Source organism: Pollachius pollachius, assembly GCF_949987615.1.
Source record: "Pollachius pollachius genome assembly, chromosome: 7".
NCBI classification, from domain to species: Eukaryota; Metazoa; Chordata; class Actinopteri; order Gadiformes; family Gadidae; genus Pollachius; species Pollachius pollachius.
The window spans coordinates 6,126,397-6,149,181 of record NC_136940.1 but is presented as its reverse complement, the minus strand read 5'-3'; the positions used below and the strand labels follow the sequence as shown (position 1 = coordinate 6,149,181).

Here is a 22,785-nt window from a genome sequence, read left to right as displayed (position 1 = left end):
AACCGGAAGCGGTGTGCAAATACAGAATCTTGAACCGGAAAATGGGCGTGGCCACGACTCGGATTAAAATATTTTGGGTTTGTTTCTGGTGAAGAAATGACATGTTTTCATTTGACGTGCCGTTGTTTCATAAACAGTCGTGGTCGTTGTTCACTATATTCTGCTTTTGCATGTATGTGAAGGACTTCAATGTGTGTTCTTCCGTGTTCTGAGGCGCGGGGGGATGAATAGGGGTGACGGACATAAGCGCGTTGGTTGCCTTTACTGGGTGATTAGTCTGGTAGCTAGCTGGCTAACCAGCGAGAATGTCAGTGGTTCCTCTTTGGCGTGGTAACAGTGATGGTTTTGTGTATTCATGTTGGAAGGTCATGCATTTGTTGTAAAGGCGTCTACAATTGCTTTCAAATTAGATGTTGACAGAAGGCGTCCCCTCACAAGCCAAGAATCTGCAAGGAGAGGCACAGCTCAAAATCTATCATAAGTGAGTAACTGTAAAGCAAATGCGTTGATTTCATAACGTTTGATTCAGCCATGAGCAAATTGAATGACTAACCACTTACTATCCCTGCTGTGCATAACCTGCTTAACCAGAATCATTATCAATTTCGGAAGTGCTGTTGTTTTAAAACCTTGAATTATATTTCCTCATCATGGTGTTACAACAGCCTGATGTTTTCTTTACAGGAGTTTCGTCTGACGGGACATGTATTCCCATTAACACACGCCTCCCATGCCAGTATACCGGTTAAATGAAGAGATATGGGCATGCTGAGAGTGGTGGTCTGTACCATGGGTAGGATCAGCACCTTTAGATCTTACCAGTTGATCCTTCTTCTGGCTGCAGCACTGGCTGTGGTAGCTTTCTACTACTTTGGTTCAGAGAGGCAAAACTTCTCGAGCACAACCAAGCGGATCAAACAAAGCCAGGCTAGCCACAACGCCAACAGAAACGATGCTGACCTCACTCTGGACACCAGACTCACCCCACACTCCCAGGAACACGACGACGAGGAGGGCGGGGAGGGAGGGGAAGACACAAGCTCGCTGTCGGACCCGCACTTCCACGTTCTCATGATGTTCACCAAAATAGACAAGAGCCGGAGCCTGCAGGAGAAGTTCAGGGTGGCCATGCTGTCCATGGTGAAGCACGGGGACTTCCTCGAGGAAGAGGTGCTGGTGCTCCATTTTGTGAGTGACCAAGCGAGCAGAGAACTGGGCCAGCGGATGCTTCGGGAGGTACTGCTGGATGCAACGTTCCAGTATGAGGTAAGAAGTTCTGGGCCTGAATTGAGTATAAACATGCATTTAATCGCTTAGCAGATGCTTATTGACTAAAATGCACTGTCAAGGTGCTTTGGCCTGTTCCAAGTGAGGCCTAAGGAAAATCGAAACAAGTGTCAAGGCCAAGTTTATAAAACAACTGGACAGAGTGTGGAGTAACAAGGAATTAAAGTGTTAACATCACAATGCTGACTGAATTCAACATTAAGCTGTGTGTAATGGTTGGTATGGGTCTCAGTGGTGGTCTTGGCCGGGAGTGTCCTGACATGGCCTCGTGAGACCATCCTGATAGTCACTCGGTCTTGTAATTCAATTAGTGACTCCACTACTTCCGTTTTGAAACGCATGGGGGCAGTGTTGACCTGTCAAAAAACATGATTCTTTCTCTTGGTTCAGTCTATTTTAATGTGATGCAGCAGGTTTTTTCTCTTTTCGAATAATAATTCAAAGAGCTTAACACTGATAACGAGAAGGCAGATGCAACCATTGCATTCAGAAAGAGTCTTGCGATTATTCAAACGGCAGGATGGTTTGGAGTTTCAGTGCCAAACTCCAAAAACCTGTTGGAACCAACATGCCCATCTGTAGTCTGACCACTGCCCTAGGGCGCACTGGACATCATACCCTTACCCACACCAATGAATAATGCCAGGTCACACTACAGCTCTACTGCTTTCACAACCTCAGTTCAGGCGGAGTTTATTATTCTTTCAAATCCAAATTGATTATAAATATAATAAATGAGTGGGATCATTATATTGCACATTATGTTTTCACAGAATTTCCTTAATCTCTCACGGCTCGATGACTTTAAACATAGTTTACTTGATTGATGTCATATTTCTATGATGTTTAATGACCGCCCTAACGATCGCGTTCATGCTCTTATGCCTCGAGCGTAACTAATGAAGCACAATGTATTCGGTCAAAACAGCCAGTCGTACAAAGCAGCATCAACAGGCGATCCAAATGAACAGCAGTTGGTAGTTGGTTACTTCAACACTATTAGATTATAAACTTGAAAGTAGCTCTCTTGAAAATAGCTTGTTCATTGGTTGTGGTTTGATGTCTTAATGTCGCGATGGGTAATTGCACTATCTGTGTGTGCAATGACATTAGGTTGACGTTAGGTTGAATAGAAAAAAAACTTGTATAATTAGTTTTCTCTCCAGTCGTGTTTCTAGTTGTCTCATCTCTCTTATGTATTTGTTTTAACTCCTTTTAACGAATCTAGCAGTATCATCTTGAGAATTTCCTAAGCTGTTGTGATCTTTCTCCATTTAAAACAACCTCCTAGGAACTATGTCATCCCATTTCAATGTGAGAGAAGCATTGTGTGTTAAATTCAGAATGCAGTACAACTTGTTTACAGGGAAGTTATTGAGCATTTATGTCTATTTGTTTCCATTGTGTTAATCCCTGGTGCAGGTGGTGTTCCATGACGTGGTAGATCTCACCCACAAGCTTTTCCCTATTGTGGAGGCCATGCAGAAGCACTTCAGCGCAGGCTCTGGGGCCTACTACAGTGATGCCATCTTCTTCCTTTCTGTGGCCATGCATCACATTATGCCTCAAAGTAAGTGCTCTCCCTCAGAGTCTAACCACTCTAATCACCTGATTGGCATTGGAAATAGGTCTGTCTTCGTAAAGATGGATTTAGTTAAAACAATCAATTGAAAATGGTTTATAGGCAAGATTAGTTATAAATTGTGATGCATTTCGACAGTACTAAAAATAAGAGAAATCACTGCTCTGCGTCTTTGATTTCATTCCAGTTTTAGCTATATTGTGGCAAGCCATAGCACCGTGTTAATCCTCATATTTGAGCTTGAGAGATGGCATTTCCTTTCTTGCGAATGAAGTCGCAAAAATGGCAAAGATAACTGCTGGACTGCACACGTGTTCATGATTTATCGTTGCAACACCTATCAGTAACGTATTATTTCTTTTTCTTTAATCATGAAAATGTATGTGACTTGTAAACATATAGAATTCATAAAGGCTATCCAAACATGCAGAGCTGGATACTTCCTCCTGTGTAGTCATCTGTACCAATGTGGCCACCGCCCTGTAGAGTGGAGGGAAGGGTTTAATCCCTTCTTATTAATGAATGCCTCTGCCCACAATATTGCCACCGTACAATGCACAATGGCTGATCGCTCCAAGGCTTCGCCCTCGCTCAGGGTGCTGTGTTCCGACACCTTTCACACTCCAGAGGAGAGGCAGCGTGAGGCAGCACTCAGCCAGTGGAGCAAGTCATTGGGGCTCCGGGGCTCTGATCAATATTCACTCCCTGACACCTCTGCCGGCCGACCCAAACTACGTAGGCAAACTCGAAAATGATGTGGCTTTCCACGCAGCCTGACTCACTGCACAGATGAAAGGACACTTGAAAATTTGATTTTCGGGGGAATTCAGCTGAACTGGGCCAAACCATTTAGGTCCTCACATGCTACGCTGCTGTTGAAGTGTAGGTCATGGGATTCGTAGGTTTCGATTAAGTTATTTTCCCTTCTTCCTGCCCTTCTTCTGGGTTCTTTCTGTTTTTACTGATCCTTAAGGCATGGGGCTCAGGAGGTAGAGCAGGGGTTGATTGGTAAACAGAAGGTTGCTAATTCAATCCCCGGCTCCTCCTAGCTGAGTGTCCCTGAGCAAGACACCTTACCCCTAACTGGTCCCGGCAAGCTGGCTGTTGCCTTGCATAGTTAGTGTGTGAATGTAAGGCAATATTGAAAAGCACTTTGAGGGGCCACTGGCGCCAGATAAGTACAGTCCATTTACCATTTACCATTCTTTGAATATGACCGACCCTTTCACAAACTGGGGTCAAGCTGTTCTCTGCCCAAACGAGTATTCACCTGTAAGCTCTCTACAGAAAAACCTACAGTGCATTACCCCAAACTGCACTTTTATCATCCCATATTAACATTTCAGTGGCTGGGATTTGGTTGGCTTGATTGCTTGACAGATGAGGGTGGAAGGATTACCTTTTTATTAATTATTGGTTATTCACTTTAATTGATTTTGGGGTTGGAACCAACCAAGATGCTTATCTAGCATGGGTTGTGAACTAAATGTCCACTAAATGGATGGAAAGTAATGGCCCAATCATCTTGTTCTAATTTCTTCTGATCTTAACAGTGTTCAATTTGGAATTAGACGTTAGACATAACCAATTGAACAGTGTAAAACCAAATGTCTTTTGAGGGAGGATGAAGGTGCCACTACTATCACTTGAATGCTTTGGTATCGCCTGTACTTTTAATAGATCCTTCAGATCTCAGCAACACTTAAAACAACTATGTCGGGTTGCCTGTTGTGTAAGCCCTATTATTCCAAAAACAAAGTTTGAACTAAAGGACGCAATCAGCCTCCTAATGAATACTGCCATGCAGAGGCTGGGATACAGGTTTCAGCTGTCACAAATTTTGCAACAGCTCAATGGCATAACTAGCGAAATGGAAACACTTTGCTCTCCTAATTAATTTCATAAGAATCATTTCGGACAAATTCCCACGAGGCGGTTTTGTTTGCGCAGGCAGAGCTATATTTGTATACGACTCCCCAGAGGTAGCGGTGTTGGATTAAGGACTTGGCTCTCTCCATCACAACCCTTAATTCAACATTTCGAACCATCCTAAGATCATGGATGTTTGAGTCCCGTCTGGATTCATGCCGATGATGTGGTGGGGGGGGGGGGGGGTCTTGAGGTTTGAGTGTGTCACGGTCGGATTTGTCATGTAGGGTCCGTTTATCAAGCAATTAAATGTTAAAAATTAGTATTTTAGCATTTCTTTTTTTTCAAAGATGTGTGTGTTGGTGTGAGAGACGTTTCCCAAGTTGCTGCAATGGTGTTTCTTTAAATGTCTCCTTTGGTTCTAATAATTTAACTTGCATGTATTGTTCGGCAGACGTTTCAACCCCTGCATCTTTCGTCGTTGAAAATAAGCTACCATGACAACCATCTTCCTTGTTTCCTCTTAAATGGATCTCATCATGGATTTTCAGTCTTGCTCTATGCACTACTTAAAGAGCATACAGTCTCCCAGCACTGATAATCAATGCTCGTATACCATGCGGTAAAACCAGCTCCACCCTGCAGCACTGCCACCATGATGTTCACAATTACACAGAAGCTCTGAACATTTTTTAAATGAATGTTTCCAACATTCATGTGCCAAACTGTTGAAGTTCTTTGTTTTTCTGCTCACAAATTCCTTTCTCTCTCCCGATGGACTCTGAGATTTAATGCGAGCACTTATTGTACAGGAAGCTTGAAGGAAGCCCTGAAGAATAGAACTGTACTGTTGATCACAGTTAAAAAGGAGCTCTCTGATCCAATCGAAAGTCTTCCCTTCACTGACCTACATACACTGTGCTCTCAAGAGTGACTGTGCCAGACAACCCCTGTATTTTAGTTGAAGAGTGTACAACACAGTCATTCCCCTTCCTCTGTGTTCTCATCTTAGTCTGACACTCTTGAGCTATGGGATTTTTTCAGGCTTTCAAACCTTAATGATGCTTGGAATAACCAGGAAGTCCACAGCAGAGATGCCGTAATGTTTCATTGTTGGAAGAGAATTTGGAGAGAGAGAGAGAGAACTAGCTTAAGAATTTTGTTGTACAAATTCAAATGTTCTATTGTGTAGTGTCATCGCACACGTGACAAGATACAAATGCAGCCTATTGTTACGGGTATGTATATTATTTAGTAATTTTGGTGCTTATATGCAGGGTGACATACAATGAATGCAGATGCATGTCATTAAAATTTCCTAGGCAAACAGGATAACTCCTATAGGTAAATCTGAACACTGGGACCGATTGTGTTGGTTGGGAGTCAAAGACCCTAGCTTCTGCTGGCCAACCATTTCTTCAGCCATTTCCCTCGGGTTTATGATTGGTTTTGTATCAATTTATAGTAACGACCCCTGGTTATCTTCATATGCTCTCCTATTAACTTATCAGAGTAATTAGTTCTTTTGACTCGGGTTAGGACCTTAATGATGTTGACCTAGTTTTTCCACGTGAAAAACAACAACCATACTATTGGGTCCGATGTCACCGGTGTGGTCACTGGTTGCTGTTCAGCATTCCAGCTCAGCACGATGTCGCTGTGTACAGGGTACTTCATGCCTCTGGCCCAGCTCTCATGCAGAATATCAATATTATTCAGTTCTGATCCTTTTTCCAATAGTTTCCTTTTGTCTGTCCTTTGTTTGGTCCATACATGTCTCATATGCGGCATTCAAACATATATAAATGTCCTTCTTTCTCAAAGATAGTGATTTAAAGAAGGATTAAACTGTTATGTTAAAATCCCTAACAAAGCCCTCCGCACCAAAAGGGTCAAAGAGCTGTAATAAATGTAACCGTATTATGGGCTACTGGGTGTTGGAAGTTGAGTATGTGGGTCAGATCTATTCATTCTTGGTAGCAGCCCTTTCTACTGGTTCCATTATTGGATTTTGTGAGAAAATGACTGGATGTTGGAACAAAGTATTAGCATGCTGAAATGAATGCCATCCATCTTGCGCTTTAATGAGTCCAGCCTCCACATCAGCCCTAAATATGAAACGGCAAGGTTGTTTTCGTAGGAATCACCAGCTCTACCCTGTAGCATTTTTAGGTGTCACGGTAGCTGTCCCACAGAGGGGATCGTGGAATGCACAAGACTTTTCACAGCGGTGAACTACACAACTGTGGTCACGTGCTAAGTCTTTAACACAACATAGAATAAACACCACCGTCCCCAATGTTGTAACAGACTAACACCTATTCCCACAACCCCACATCTGGCTAAGCCCAGCAAGTATAAACAGAACACAACCACGGCATCAGAGAGGACTCTCTTCCGGTCGCCACGCTGTTGGCATAGCACATGAAGGCATTGTGACGGGTCACTTCCTTGTTTGGATAGGAAGACCGAACTGGCTGACGCTAGCTAGCCCAGTTTATTTTGATTTATTTATGTCTCTCCCTCAAAGCCTCTTCGCTCCAGCCATGCTGAAGCCCAGTCACCTCTCATTGTTTAGTGTTTGAACAAGCTTAGTTTAGGCCAAGTTTGTGTTTTTCTTTTCTTTCCCCCCCCCCCTATAGGCTCCGTTTTGTGTGATGTCTGGCCCTTTACAGTCAGAACCTGCGTTGACCCCTGACCCGTCGCTTTGAATTTCACAATCAACTTTGACTTTTGTCAGTTGAGGCCAACAATAACAATGTGTTATGCCAAAATTTGTACACCAAATCGACATATTTTGCTCGCTCAAAATGCCATAATTGTCATAAATAAGGTTAACAGGGCACTGTTTATGATGTAGACTGTTTTTAATATTGTTAGATGCCCTTACTTTGTCGCACTAGACTTTATTACTCTTGTCTTTTATATTATGCGATTGTTTTCATCATCATGCCATATTTTAAGTCAGGACAACAAAGATTTATAAGTTAGTAACTAACCACTTGATTAAATAACGCTTTATTTTTTTAGCTAACTTAGTTTTGCTAAGTTTCTCTAATATTCGCAGTTAAGTAGTTTGACTTCATGAGACTGACGATGGGAGTATCACCATAGAGGAGAATCCTATTGATCTATTTCAACACCATGGCAGGGACTAAAACCTAATCCAATCAATAACTATCATGGTCATCACTGTGAAATCGACATGGCAACCATCCATCATTGCAGTAATCACGTTGTTTCCATGGCGTACGAGTCCGGTGTCCCAAGGATTTCCCAACATTTCATCACCAGGGCAACCAGGAAAACAATGATCATGAAACAATGAACAGATGACAGGTTCATAGTTCCTGGATACTTAGTGTTTTGACTTGTCTACAAATATTGTAAGATAGCATTTGCAGCACTCAAAAGCTCCACCATGCTATTCTTTGTATAACATATGCTTCATGCTTTCTTTTCTTCATGGCTTTCCAATGTAACCATTCGATGGTGTAAAAAGCCACCGGAATTCCAAAAAGGTTGTGGATTATCAAACTGAGTGCATTGATTCCCCTGAGTAATCCAGTACCGTCTTTCATCTAAAAAAACCCAAATTACTTCCCCAGTAGTAATGGATCTCGATAGAAAAAAGGCTCCCACATAATTCTACTCCATACTTGAGGTTATTCTTGCTGCACTTTGGTAGCTGAAAGTCTTGACTAAAACTAAATTGATGAAAAAGCACTCCACCTTGAGATGTAATTAGGGGAACCTGTATTGTCGTAATGCTTTGTTTTCAAAGCCGTGGGGTAGGTACAATCATAACTGAACAACAGTGTTTGGGTAATGGCATGGCTTGAGGTACGCACGTTTGGTTGCCAGGGGGTTTGGGGGAAGATAATAAATATGGCATGCAGGACTTGAATTGTTTTGTATGCAGCAATAAAACTATTGGAATAAATCAAATATTTTATCTAAGGTATATTGCAAGCCCTTTGTACACTTTCTTTTCTCGTTTTCTCCTATCTGCCCATGTATCCCAAGCACCAATTATTTTAATGGGAACCACTGATGCCAGTCAGCAGACTTAACTTTCATTTATTTTCTCCACACATGCATAATATTTGGTCAAATGTTAAGGCACGAATATGGAAGTGTCAAAACGAATGGTAAGGCACGAATATAGAAGTGTCATAACGAACGGTAAAGCACGAATAAAGAAGTATCATAATGAACGGTAAGGCATGAATATGGAAGTCTCATAACGAAGCACGTTCTTCCAGGCCTGTCGCGGATCGTTCAGGTGGACCTGGACCTGAAGTACAGGACCAACATCAGGGACCTCTTCAAGCAGTTTGACCACTTTCCCCCCGGGGCGGTTCTGGGCATCACCAGGGAGATGCAGCCGGTCTACAGGTACGCACAGTTTCCCCACGTCAACTACTTAACGTCACTACTGTCGATGTCAGGTGTGGGGCTCGCGTGACTGCAGAGACAAATTTTCATTTGAAAGTTTGTATCGGGCAAATCGTCAAATTTGCACGATACAAATCTCAATGTCTTGATGCGTTTTTCATTATGATACCCCACGAGATAGCCCACATTGCTGCCCAGCTGGGCAGAAATGTGGGCTGTCTCTGCCCAGAGACTTTATTTTGTTCACATACTGATCAGCAGGAGCCTCTTAAGGCCCATTCGCACCCTACGGTAAGTACGGATACAGACCGTTTCGTCCGGTCCGGTCCAATGGGTCCGTCGCCTCTGAGCTTAGGAATCCGGAGTGCTCCGGGAGAAACGGAGCAATTCCACCGGAAATCAAGGCAGCAGTATAGAGTCAGAAGTCAGACCATTCGTGAAAATAGATAGAGTAGTATAATATCTGATATGTATATATATTGTATTTAACGTTTTATACTTATATTATACTATATACCTGACCTTTTTATTTTATTGTTCCCCTGCTTTGGAAATGAGCTTTAGTGAAGAGCTAATCTGCGGGTTGGTGAGGGGTGTCACATCACCGCCGCCTAGGCCTACACTTTTTGCACTTTTTTTTTTTTGCCGATTTCGGATGACACAAAGCAAAACCATCTCCTCTACAGATGCCATGTTTGCGATTGTCGATGCCGTTAATTTTGTGACACGACAGTCACTGCCCTCTAGAGGATGTATTGCGTAACATCCATAACAACGCTGAAACCGGACGGAGGTACGAAGGGTAGTCCCGGAGACAACGTTTGGTACAGACGGACGAATTACGTCCGGATCCGGAGCCATGAATCGGCCTTTAGTCTCCACTCGACTAAAGATGTACTGGGGGTGGTGGTGTTGGTGATGGTGGTGGTAAGGCAGTACGTTTGGAAAATGATTGAAGGACAGGTCATTGTTTCTGAGAGCTGTTGCTTGGTTGGCACTGTGTGTGTGTGTGTGTGTGTGTGTGTGTGTGTGTGTGTGTGTGTGTGTGCGTCTCAAGATGAGGACAGTAGCAGGGCAGAGGAAGGTGTTTTTAGCAGGGAGCTGGTACAGACTGGTAAAAAAGAAAAAAGACTGGTACCCTAGAAATGTGATCGCATGAATGTGCATACTTTGCCCTGCTGTTTCAAACAATGATGTGCATTTTATGGGGATTATGTCAGGTACTGATTTGTAGTGCCAGTGTAATGCCTGTGTTACGGGTCAGCTCAATTAGTGTTGTTAAGTGCTGGGGTCTACGTGAATGCTATTTTGACGCCCTAAAAGTCTGTATTGCTGCATTTCCCGCAAGGGTCAAGCAAAAACGGTAGGTTAAAGTGGACAAAATGAATTCCTAGTGATGGTAGGGACACTTCCATGCAAGTGCTTCGACATTTCGAAGGTCATCGTCATTTACTTTGGTTTGCCTCAAACAACAGGAAGCCGGGGACTGCTGCTATATGTCCTCTAATGTCTCTTTCTCTCCCTCTCTGTCCCCCTCAATTCAATTTTATTTGTATAGCCCTTAATCACCATTACAGTCTGAAAGGGCTTAACAGTATAACTTAACACACTATACATTATAATTTTCTATTTCTCCTTAAGTAGTTGCATTTATGTAATTACTTAATGGAATCCCTTGGAGGTTTTCAGTGTTTCCCCAGCAGTTTAATTGTGTCGTAAGCCACTCTGAACAGTGACGTAGTAAAGGGATTGGAAATGTGTGTCATCCAACGGATCTCTTGTAAGAGTTCAATGATACAATCTTGTAAGACCAGTGCATTTAATAGAGTGTTCACCCTCACGTGGCTCCACATTAGTTACGGCACACAAGAACATAACGCCTGGATGAAGAACATGACACTTGCGTCACTAAGCCACTGCTGGCCGCTTTCTCCCCCCCCCCCCCCCCCCCCCATTAGTGATTGCAGTCTCTGTGTTGTGCCTGTGGTATGGTGGGTGGGATCCATCCAGGTTTCAATACAGCTGCAGAGTCTCTGTTAATCGAATCCAATCAATGTCTTTAACTGAACAATGTAAACCTTGTACCGCATTGATATATATATTTTTTTATCACTAAAACATAAAAGGTTTTGCTTGATTGATTCCTATTTATTTATTTTTGTTGCATTCTTGGACGTAACAAAGCCACATCCTTCCTATCCTCCTATGAATTGGTTCTGGTATTGGGATTCTTCCAATTTTAATATTATCCTGCTGAACTCTCTTACAGGAGTCTGAATCTGTAGTAAGCATGAACCCGCAAATATCAATATATCAGCCTCAGGAGCATGACTCCATCAATTAAAGCCAGCCGGCTGAGTCAATGATGCCTGTAGATGGCCATAACCCATATGTGGCAATATGGAACAAGACACTGCAACACATGTTCTGTCCAAGCCTCCCTGTGTCTTTGTTTTCGTCTCCTCCGCCTCCTGTTCCCTCAACTCGACCACACCATAGCAGATTAAGGGGGAGAGTAGAATGGACCACATTCTCTGAAAAATGTTCCGTCTTCCTGCCGTAGCAGCATGGCATCTCAAGCAATGTGCTGCACACCTGCACATTGTGTATCTGTATTGTATCTTCAGGAGCCATTCACAAAAGGGCCGCCTAGCCGAAGGAGAACACGGTGTGTATTTACCTCATGCACACCTGTTGGTTTTGTTCTGACTCGATTTCTTTTTTACTTGGAAGATGAAGGCTTTTTCCTTTCTTGTGCCACAGTCGCTAATCCCCTCAATTGTTGATGGATAGATGCAGTCCATGGGATATTAGAAATTAACAGTTATTTCCATAGTTGTATCATTCACCTATTCAACAATGTAGGCCAAGATTAGTGTTGTTGGATTCATCAAAATAAATTGAGCTGTTAAGGAAGTTGCATTTATCAGAGGATGTGAACAAACTTGACATTTGGTGGCATGCTTTGCTGGCTAGGTTTAGGTCTGTGCGTGTAAGTAATTTAAATGTCTATTACAGCAGTAAATGTTCATTATAGGCTAATACAAGGTGCAGTGTGGAACAGTTTTGAATACAAAGGTTTCTTTGCACTGACCACATACATACCTTTGCCTTTTAGATATTCTGTAAATCATAGCATTAGCAGGTTCTACTAAAACTTCACAGTACTTACTTGGTCATTCCAGTCATCTGCCATCACACTGACGGCTAATATGTGCTAATTTGTGCAAGTTTGTGCTAATGCGTGCACTAATGTAATTAGCCACAAACTGCCCCATAGCGACACAACTCCGGCTGCATCCTCGCTCCCTCAGCCCCAAGTGCCAGGCTGCACATGGCATCTGTCGGAGTTGACAGCTTCTTGTGCTCGTGCCGTAAACTTGTCCCTTAAAGGAAATACAATGAATTAAATACATGAGCGCATGAGATTTTAGAGAACTGCCAGGGCAAGAATCCGTGATAAAATGGCATACATTACTGTGTTGACGAATATACATGAAAAATTGACACGTTTTTAAACTTTTGATTTTTTTGTGTTGCTGCTTTCTCGAAAATGTAAATTTGTTGACAAGTAGGTCGACATTTCTTCACTTTTTCTTCTTTGAACCCTTAATACCGAGGAATGATGTACCAGAAAAGAAGACTTGGAAAACATGCATTGTGTAACACCGCACCACTCCTCCGCATCCTGTACTGGATACCGGCGGCTGCTCGAATCCCATTCAAGACACTTGTAATAGCCTACTGTGCTGCGGTTGGCTCTGGCCCTTCCTAAATCCAGGACACGGTCAAACCATTCACTCGGCTCTATGACTGCCAAATGGGCTGCTACTCTCTCACTATGTGGGAACCCTAGCAGCCCCTCAACAAAATCTTGATTGTTTGGTGTCCTGGGTCCACATTGGTGGAAAAATCTCCCCACTGATATCAGGAGAGCTGAATTACTTTTTCTAAGTAACCTTTGTTTGAAATTGTGAGTCTAAATTGAGTTAAATAGGAGTCAAATATAAGAACTTATCCGCCCACCACTCAAGTCATCTTTATCCATCTTTCAATGCTACCTGAAAAGTATGCGTGCGAGCCCTTGCTTTGCTTCAACACGCACCTATGCGAAAGTGCTTTTCTGCAAGCAACATTTTCGCTTCCCTGCGCTTGTTTGATGCTAATACACAGGGCATTATTTAAAAGAACACGCTCAGAAACGTTCATTAGAGGAAACGATGCAGCATCTTTCCACCGGCTGTTGGAGAACATCACTAGTGAAGGCTTTCATATTTGCTACTAAAATGTGTTGTGACAGGGCGATCCTCCCACAAAAGGATCCCAAAGGAATTCAGGTGTGAAGGCCCTGCGGGGCACATCCAGCACTCATTAAGATCCGATCATCGAGAATACGTTCGGTTGGATCAAGGAAGCATATGACAACATTGTCAGTGTAGTTTAAACGCATATTAATCATCACATGCAAATCCTGTGCTTGTGTAGCATCTCCCCAAACTGAACATAAGGCTTTATACTTTAGAGTTGAGCAAATTTGGCAATACTTTCCAACACGTCATCGATGCACACATTTCAGGCTTTCTTAACTCAACAGCAGTGAGGAGAGGCAGTGTGTCTTGGATGTGTGGACAGGCAGAGCTGGACTCCTGACCATCAACACCACGGTTATGTGCAGTCGTGAGAGATCAGGAAGTTCCTGTTCGGAACAAAGTGATGGATTGATTCTAGCGGAGTAGTGGCACAGATTGTCCCTGCTTCTGTTTGTCAGTGCCCACAAAATGAGAGAAACACTTCAGTTGAGAGGGTGGTGAGGAGGGGGGAGGAAACCTCACGCAGCCGGATCGACAAGGCTTGTGAACTGGCGCTGTGCGAAAGCTGGTGTCCGCCATAAACTTGGCTAAGAAATACTGATGGTTGAAGAGTTTGTTGTGTTCATCCAAAGCCAGAAGATATGGTACTAGGGCTGTGCAATCAATCGAATTTTGACTGTGATTTTGATATTCATTCATTAAATGTTTTATAGAGCATCTGGATACATATTTACCAATTATTTTCTATTTGAACATTTTCTATATGAACATTTTGTGTATTTTTTTTAAGGGGAAATTGCAAAGTTCTCAATTACAAAGTGTTTTTTTGGAGAGAAATGCTGAATAAATGCATCATCTTTTCAAACTCAAAAATAGTCGTTTGCATCAAGTGATTTCAATATTGACAAATAATCATGAATAGGTTTTTTTCCATAATCTAGCAGTCCTATATGGAACTATTTGGGTATTTCACTGGGAACATTTGGTAGTGAGATTATATCAGATTTATAATATCACTACCAAAGTTGAGGGTGTGATGTGAATGCTGCTCAACATATTTCTAAAATGAATAAAAGTTAGGAGGATAGCCTATTGTTGCAACCACTTGGTTTGGGCTATAGACTACAGTTCGGCTTGTGTGCCTCTGTGGTCATAAATATGTGTATGCAGCCTCTTTTCCATAATATATTTCATAATGCATATTACTGTGGACTAAGCTGGTGCAGTCATGGTTTTGGTAAGAATGTCCTGGATGACAATTTGTATGGCTGTCATGTCTGTCACAAATGCTAGGAATCAAGATGAGGGTGCTCCGCCGTTCAGTTATTGATGAAATTGGGTTGTTTGATATCTCCACCAAGAACTAAATTACCAGTATTATGTTGCGTAGAGGACGGACATTCTGCCCCAGTACGGAGCATAGGGCTGCTGATGTTTAACGGCAGGTGGATATTGACAGCTGATCCGTCATCAGGGAAGGACATGCAGCAGAATCCTCATTTACATGCAGAACAATCCACTATTATTATTATTATTATTATTATTATTATTATTATAATCAAGATTGGAGAAACTACAAAAATTGGAATTGCTGCATAACAGAGTTGCATCAGGGCTACCCTGGAAAGAATGGAGACTAAACCGCTGCAAGGACAAATGAGGGGCTTTAATCACACATTAAATCATCTTATGTTAAATCATATCAATCAAAAATAATTGTCAGTTCTTTTACAATTCTTGGTACAAGGAATGGTCTTTTTGGAGCCTGATTAGCCCGAATGGCAAATATAATTAGCTGACGTGAGCACCAGTAAAGCCCTCTGCTCTCTATCCCCTCGGTCTCTGTGTCTCCATCATTAGCATCTGTTACAATGAGGCTTTAACGTCAAACTAATTGCCAGAGATAGCTGAATGTCCTGCTGTGGTCTGTGCTGAATGCAGACAGCGGCAGTCTATTAAACATGAACTCCTTAGTCCTAAACCGCACTGTGTAAATATTTCCCCTTCCCCGATCCAAATATGTGTCTCGGCGCACGTAGACACTCACGACTCAAGAAACATGGACCGTGGAGGTCTTTAAATCCCCTGAGCAAAAACTACTACAGAAGAGTCGGCACGAAAAAAGCCATGTGAACAAGAGCATTAAATCGTATATTCACACCCCAGTTATTTATTTATAAAGTGGCAGCCCCGTGTATATAGGCCAGCCACATACACGCTCTGTCCTAGTAGGTTTGTCGAAGCTTCGGAGTGGAGATGCATGTATTTCGTCTGGAACTTCAACTGCGCCTCCTTTTAAAGTCTTCCCACTGATGTATTTTGATCATGAACACATTGATAAGCCGTGAAATAAACTTGGTTATATATTTCCAAGGAGCAACACGGAGGCAGAGGATAGTATTTAACAAGATTGCTGCTCGTTAACTCAAGCCCATAATATACATACTTGTCTTTTTCCACTTCCGCGTCGCCAATGTATTTCGGACTTCTTTCTCTCTAAATATTTCAGTGTTTTCTCAGGGTTTGGAGCTGTTTTTATCCAAGTTCTATTTCCGGTTTGACACGGCCGTGAGTATGTGATTTGCTTCATATGCAAGGGCCGTATTTAATTCATTGGCTTGTTCAGAGATGGAGAACATCTCTGCATGAGGCTGATCAGAGATTCTCAGGCTTTCCTCAAGATAACAGACTCTGTGAAGTGGACGTAATCTACCTTTGTCTTGAGCTTGTATATCGTGAGTGGAGCTTTGGGTTCAGCACTTTTTAGCGCTTGTCAAGTTTCCCAGAATCTCTACACAAAAAAACAACAAAAGGAAGGAAATTAACGTTTTCCAGCAGCTTTCATGTATCTCCGAGTTGCAGCTCATTGCACCTGTCAGAGCAAATTGCTCAGTACGATTACCTCTGCTGCAACTCCCAACTCCAAATGTTGGAATTAAACCCTAATACCTGATTTGGTCTCCCCCCCCCTCTCTAAGCACAGCACAGAGCACAAAAACAAAGCTTTTAAAGAAAGTATAAGAGGAAAAAAGTATTTGGAAACAAGATTGATATTTTACCCCTTCAGATCTGTATTTCTCAGATCGAGTGTGTTCACACAAAGTTGTGATGTTTGTTCCTGAGAACAAGGATTGAGAGCAATATAGCAGTAAAAGCCTAATCACACTCTCCAATGCTCTTTTACTCTGTACAGTTAATATAGGGATGTCGTGAGTACAACAGCTGAAAAGACACACGCAACCCCACAAGTCTGTTTCGTGACTGGTTCACCCGTCAGGACGGCCGGTCCTCTCACACTGATGAGCAGATACGCCAGTATATCTGCTGTAAAAACCTCTCTGTTCCCTACTCCAGCCTGCTGGTCCTCTCACACTGATGATTCTGCCAGTATATCTGCTGTAAAAACCTCTCTGTTCCCTACTCCAGCCTGCTGGTCCTCTCACACTGATGATTCTGCCAGTATATCTGCTGTAAAAACCTCTCTGTTCCCTACTACAGCCTGCTGGTCCTCTCACACTGATGATTCTGCCAGTATATCTGCTGTAAAAACCTCTCTGTTCCCTACTCCAGCCTGCTGGTCCTCTCACACTGATGATTCTGCCAGTATATCTGCTGTAAAAACCTCTCTGTTCCCTACTCCAGCCTGCTGGTCCTCTCACACTGATGATTCCGCCAGTATATCTGCTGTAAAAACCTCTCTGTTCCCTACTCCAGCCTGCTGGTCCTCTCACACTGATGATTCTGCCAGTATATTTGCTGTAAAAACCTCTCTGTTCCCTACTCCAGCCTGCTGGTCCTCTCACACTGATGATTCCGCCAGTATATCTGCTGTAAAAACCTCTCTGTTCCCTACTCCAGCCTGCTGGTCCTCTCACACTGATGATTCTGCCAGTATATCTGCTGTAAAAACCTCTCTGTTCCCTACTCCAGCCTTCTGGTCCTCTCACACTGATGATTCTGCCAGTATATTTGCTGTAAAAACCTCTCTGTTCCCTACTCCAGCCTGCTGGTCCTCTCACACTGATGATTCTGCCAGTATATCTGCTGTAAAAACCTCTCTGTTCCCTACTCCAGCCTGCTGGTCCTCTCACACTGATGATTCTGCCAGTATATCTGCTGTAAAAACCTCTCTGTTCCCTACTCCAGCCTGCTGGTCCTCTCACACTGATGATTCCGCCAGTATATCTGCTGTAAAAACCTCTCTGTTCACTACTCCAGCCTACTGGTCCTCTCACACTGATGATTCTGCCAGTATATCTGCTGTAAAAACCTCTCTGTTCCCTACTCCAGCCTGCTGGTCCTCTCACACTGATGATTCTGCCAGTATATCTGCTGTAAAAACCTCTCTGTTCCCTACTCCAGCCTGCTGGTCCTCTCACACTGATGATTCCGCCAGTATATCTGCTGTAAAAACCTCTCTGTTCACTACTCCAGCCTACTGGTCCTCTCACACTGATGATTCTGCCAGTATATCTGCTGTAAAAACCTCTCTGTTCCCTACTCCAGCCTGCTGGTCCTCTCACACTGATGATTCTGCCAGTATATTTGCTGTAAAAACCTCTCTGTTCCCTACTCCAGCCTGCTGGTCCTCTCACACTGATGATTCCGCCAGTATATCTGCTGTAAAAACCTCTCTGTTCCCTACTCCAGCCTGCTGGTCCTCTCACACTGATGATTCTGCCAGTATATTTGCTGTAAAAACCTCTCTGTTCCCTACTCCAGCCTGCTGGTCCTCTCACACTGATGATTCCGCCAGTATATCTGCTGTAAAAACCTCTCTGTTCACTACTCCAGCCTGCTGGTCCTCTCACACTGATGATTCTGCCAGTATATCTGCTGTAAAAACCTCTCTGTTCACTACTCCAGCCTGCTGGTCCTCTCACACTGATGATTCCGCCAGTATATCTGCTGTAAAAACCTCTCTGTTTAGACCAGGCGGCTGGTCGTCTCACACTGATGGGCCGTTCCGCCAGTGTATCTGCCGTAGAAACCTCTCCGGGGGTTTTCTTCAAAGCGGTGGTCTCAAATACTATTTTTGCATCAAGAGGCCAGTCACTGCGTACACGCTTTCATTTGATTAAGCGATAAGCCAGCTGGCTCAACAAATTGATACAAGAATCTCTCAAGGGCAAATGGTTGCGCGCTATTCCTTTTCGAAAGTCTCAAAAATCTTTTTTTCTAGCCTTCAATAGCTCAATTGTTTGAGAGTGACACTTTAATTCTCAGTTTATAAGCATGGATATATGTGAATATTTTTAGAAAATGGTTAGTTTAAATTAAGTCATTTTAAATGTTTAAAGCTAAATGAAACAAACTCAAAGATCCGTAATATAGTGATCTCTGTTGTGGACATTTACTGTTTATTTATCTGGACTTGATTTAACTTAGAAATTCTTACTGGTGGATAATTATTAATGCTAGACATGTTATTCCGGCTGTTCCTGTCTTTTTGACCAAAGCCATTCAGTGCATTTCTAGTGAATTATGAGTTGAGACAGCTTTGAATGCACTATGGGGCATTTTTCACAAAATAAACAAGGAATTCATGTTTGCTTCATCCATTGTCAGTAGACTTAAATCACTGTATGATGTAAAGGGTATTAAGTTGATGAGGGAAGAGGGAGGCTATAAGTTGCGGTCACCAGAACTATCGGAGGCCCATTGGGATATTAACCAAACCCAAACTGGCTCTGGTCCCTTGGGCTAACCCCAGCTGAGAAAACACCCAGCCGCAATCCCAAACTCTATACATCACATTCCTCACGTAGACATTCCATAGCTACTGTGGAAACACAGAATCTTCAGAGGAGAAATCTTGGCACTTCTCCTTAATCTGTGCAGTGATGAATTGGGGTCAGGCCTCATGCCCTGTTATAGATTTAAACCTGCAACTTGTAACTTTTTACTTCATAAAGAAAAATCGGTTCTCAAGCATAATTATATTTTGCCAAGTGTTGGAAATGTCCCTGAGCAAGGCACCTAACCCCAACTGCTCCCATGAGCTGACTGCTGCCTTGTGTGGTAGACGCTGCCGTCTTGATTGTGGGTATGAGTGGGTGAATGTGTGGCAACAACTATAAAGCGCTTTGAGTGGCCACAGGTCTGAAAAGAGCTTTATAAATTAAGTCTGTTTACCAGGGCCAACAAATTAATGAAGAAATAAACTCTTCATATTGCGTCAAGTAATCTAAAAAAAGATCATCCAGCTCAATGCAAGTTTGAGTTTGAAATCGAGTCACCACCTCTTCTCTAAGACTGACAGTGAACGAACCCAGCAATTAAAAAGTCCTTGACAGCCTATCAACTGACCATGGAACTTTTAACAGCAGACTGATGATTAACTAATGTGTTATTTCAGTTTTATCTCCCATTTGTATTGATTCCTAACACCATACTTTGGTGAGTTTTATAATGCTCATGTTAGAACCCCTTCTACGTTCCCTTTCCCATTCTTTCATACTTGAACATTCTTTGTGTTGACTTAACCTGCGACGCCAATGGATTTGAATGTCAACCCTATGCTCTCCCGCTCTGAGCCACAGGGGGAATGGGGCCGACCCAGAGCATAAGCGCCATGCTATATCCAAAGAGCCCTGGAGGGGAGCCAGCCCTTCATGTGCTCTCCTTCTTAACCTCAGTGCTTCCAGCGAGCCCTAACCACCACGCCTCCCTTCTCCCCCCACAGACACACCTTCTGGCAGTACCGCAAGGAGAACCCCAAGACCAAGGTGGGAGAACCCCCTCCGGACGGCCTGCCGGGCTTCAACAGCGGCGTGATGCTCCTGGACCTGAAGGCCATGCGGGCCTCGGCCCTCTACAACCAGCTGCTTGAGCCCGGGAACGTGGCCAAGCTGGCGGACCAGTACCGCTTCAGGGGCCACCTTGGGGACCAGGACTTCTTCTCCATGATCGGCATGGAGCACCCAGAGCTCTTCTACGCCCTGGCGTGCGGCTGGAACCGGCAGCTGTGCACCTGGTGGCGGGAGCACGGCTACGGGGACGTGTTCCAGCTGTACTACCGCTGCGACGGCCCCGTGTACATCTACCACGGGAACTGTAACACGGCCATCCCGGACGACTGAGGTCCGACCCCGCCCCCTGACAGGGGAGAGCCTGTTCCCCCATCGGTTGTGTTTGGCGATGGCGGTGCTTCCACTTTACATGCCGGTGGGATCGGGTCTGAACCCGCTTTGAGAATGTAATTAATGACGATTGGTTTTTCTTGCAGTTGTGCGAGGAGAGCAATGAGAGCAAGGAGGGCGTGGAAGTGTGGGGCGGGGGGGGAAGTGTAGGACTGCTGCTGTCCTAGATAAGGACTTCAGATTCACCCAAACAAACGACTTGTTTGTTGTGTACTGAACTGCTCCGGTCGGATCGAACGGTTGCCTGCCGTTAGTTACGGTAGCTCCACGCCGCGGTTCCATTTAGACTGTTCTCGTAAAGCTTTAAATAGCACAGGGAAATGGACCGGGTTCACGGTGTAAAGCAATGACAGGCAGAAGAGAATGCTTCAGGCGTCATGGGTCCAATTGTCCATGACCATTTTGGAGTTTAAAAGAGGCGAAACAAACCTGCTCGCACGAACAAACAAACACATGCACACAAACTCCTCGGGACGCACAGTAAGCCGTTAGGCGTGTGACCGGGTCCACTGACCCATGTCTGAGCCCACTCCCAGTGCCCACTAAATCCGTCTGGAGGAGTTTGGTGGAACTGCCGGCACTCAAGGGCTGGTCGACCGTCAGACGGAGAGACGGGTCGAGTCGCAGAAGAGTAAACGCTGCCCTTTGACCAGCTTCTTGTTCCTCGGGCCTCCGTTCATCTGGTGGATGGCGGTGTGAGCGCTTCTCCATATGCTGCATTGAAGACACAAACGGTGGATAAGGAGTCTGATATAATTCTCATTCTTCCAGTCATTTTAAACCAATGAAAAGTATATGACTGAAATAATGAAGGAACAATTAATAATATAATGGATGTGACTTAAAGCATCGATTTGTTTTCTCTAGACATTGATGACGAAGGGTTGTGAAAACATGTGTAAATAAATATATGGAGATATACTATATATATATATATATATATATATATATATATATATATATATATATATATATATATATATATATATATATATATATATATATATAGTTTAAACACAAGATCCGGCTTGGGAAACAAGTAACAGCCCCTCAGCAACAGACATACTGAGCAATGCTTCTTTTAGGGTGAATCGCTACTTCTGTTTTATTTTATTCTCTTCATGTTGTTGTTTCTGTATGTGTAACAGTTCTTTCATTATTTATCTTTTTCTTTTCTTTCCTTTTTCTTTTTTTACCGGTTTTGTTTTTGAAAATATGTAATCCTTGAATAAGTGAAAATGTGACGTTGTTTTTGCCTTCAGTTGGTTTTATTCCATAAACCTGTGGTGCTATTTTTTAAGGAAAGCGCTTAAGTATGCATCTCCTGTCAATTACATTGTTCAAACAATTGATATACGTTACAATGTTCCTGTCTTCATTCCAAAAACACGTTTTCCATGAGTATAGTATGATTCCATACAGTGGTATGATTCAATACATAGTGCAGTGCAGAAACTCTAAAATCTGCCCACATCGGTTGGCAAATGTTCAGTTATTGACTTGTTGTTCAATGTATTTGTTTTGTTGTGCTCGCTGTCTCTGCATCCTGTAAGGCTAGGCAAGAGGAAGCTATTCTTCAATAAATTATGACTCATTTTTATATATATATATATATATATATATATATATATATATATATATATATATATATATATATATATATATATATATATATATATATATATATATATATATATACCTCTTTGTCCTATTCCTCGATGTTTAAAGAAAACCAATCCAAAATATATAACCCAACCTTTGTTGGGTCACATTTGATGTTATGTGGAGTTAACCCTAACACCAGCGTTTCGCCTTCTCTTCAAATAGTAGCGTTAAGGTTCCAATGATGGGATGGGAGAGCGCGAATGTAGGTCAGGAGAATCTACAGATCTTGGTGCAAAAGTTTACCAGTAGCATGCATTCGACTGAGGCCACATCTGGCATGAAAACATTGAATCGACCCACTTTCCCCAGGCCTCCTTTTAACCACTTTTACTCGCTCCCTGTGTAACACTAACCCCTTTAGTCAGTAGGCCGATTGGATTCACATTCAGAGCTATTCAAGGACAAACACTTTGTACTGCCTTGCCATTGTCACCATTCCCAAGGGCATCTTCTATTTGTATAACCCAGATAATTTAGCAATAGCCCCATAGAGGCCGTGGTATATGGTTATTGTACCACAGCTGAGGATGAT

The 22,785-nt window shown here is 43.0% G+C and overlaps 1 protein-coding gene across 1 annotated transcript; it reads left to right on the top strand.

Annotated features, from left to right (window-relative positions):
• The first annotated feature begins 77 nt into the window (after positions 1 to 77).
• Positions 78 to 21,494, top strand: xxylt1 (xyloside xylosyltransferase 1). Its single transcript, XM_079739586.1, has 5 exons — positions 78 to 481; positions 685 to 1,266; positions 2,710 to 2,857; positions 9,004 to 9,136; positions 20,132 to 21,494. The coding sequence occupies exons 2-5, from the start codon at positions 760 to 762 to the stop codon at positions 20,526 to 20,528; spliced, it is 1,185 nt and encodes a 394-aa protein (XP_079595712.1). The 5' UTR covers positions 78 to 481; positions 685 to 759; the 3' UTR covers positions 20,529 to 21,494.
• The last annotated feature ends 1,291 nt before the right edge of the window (positions 21,495 to 22,785 follow it).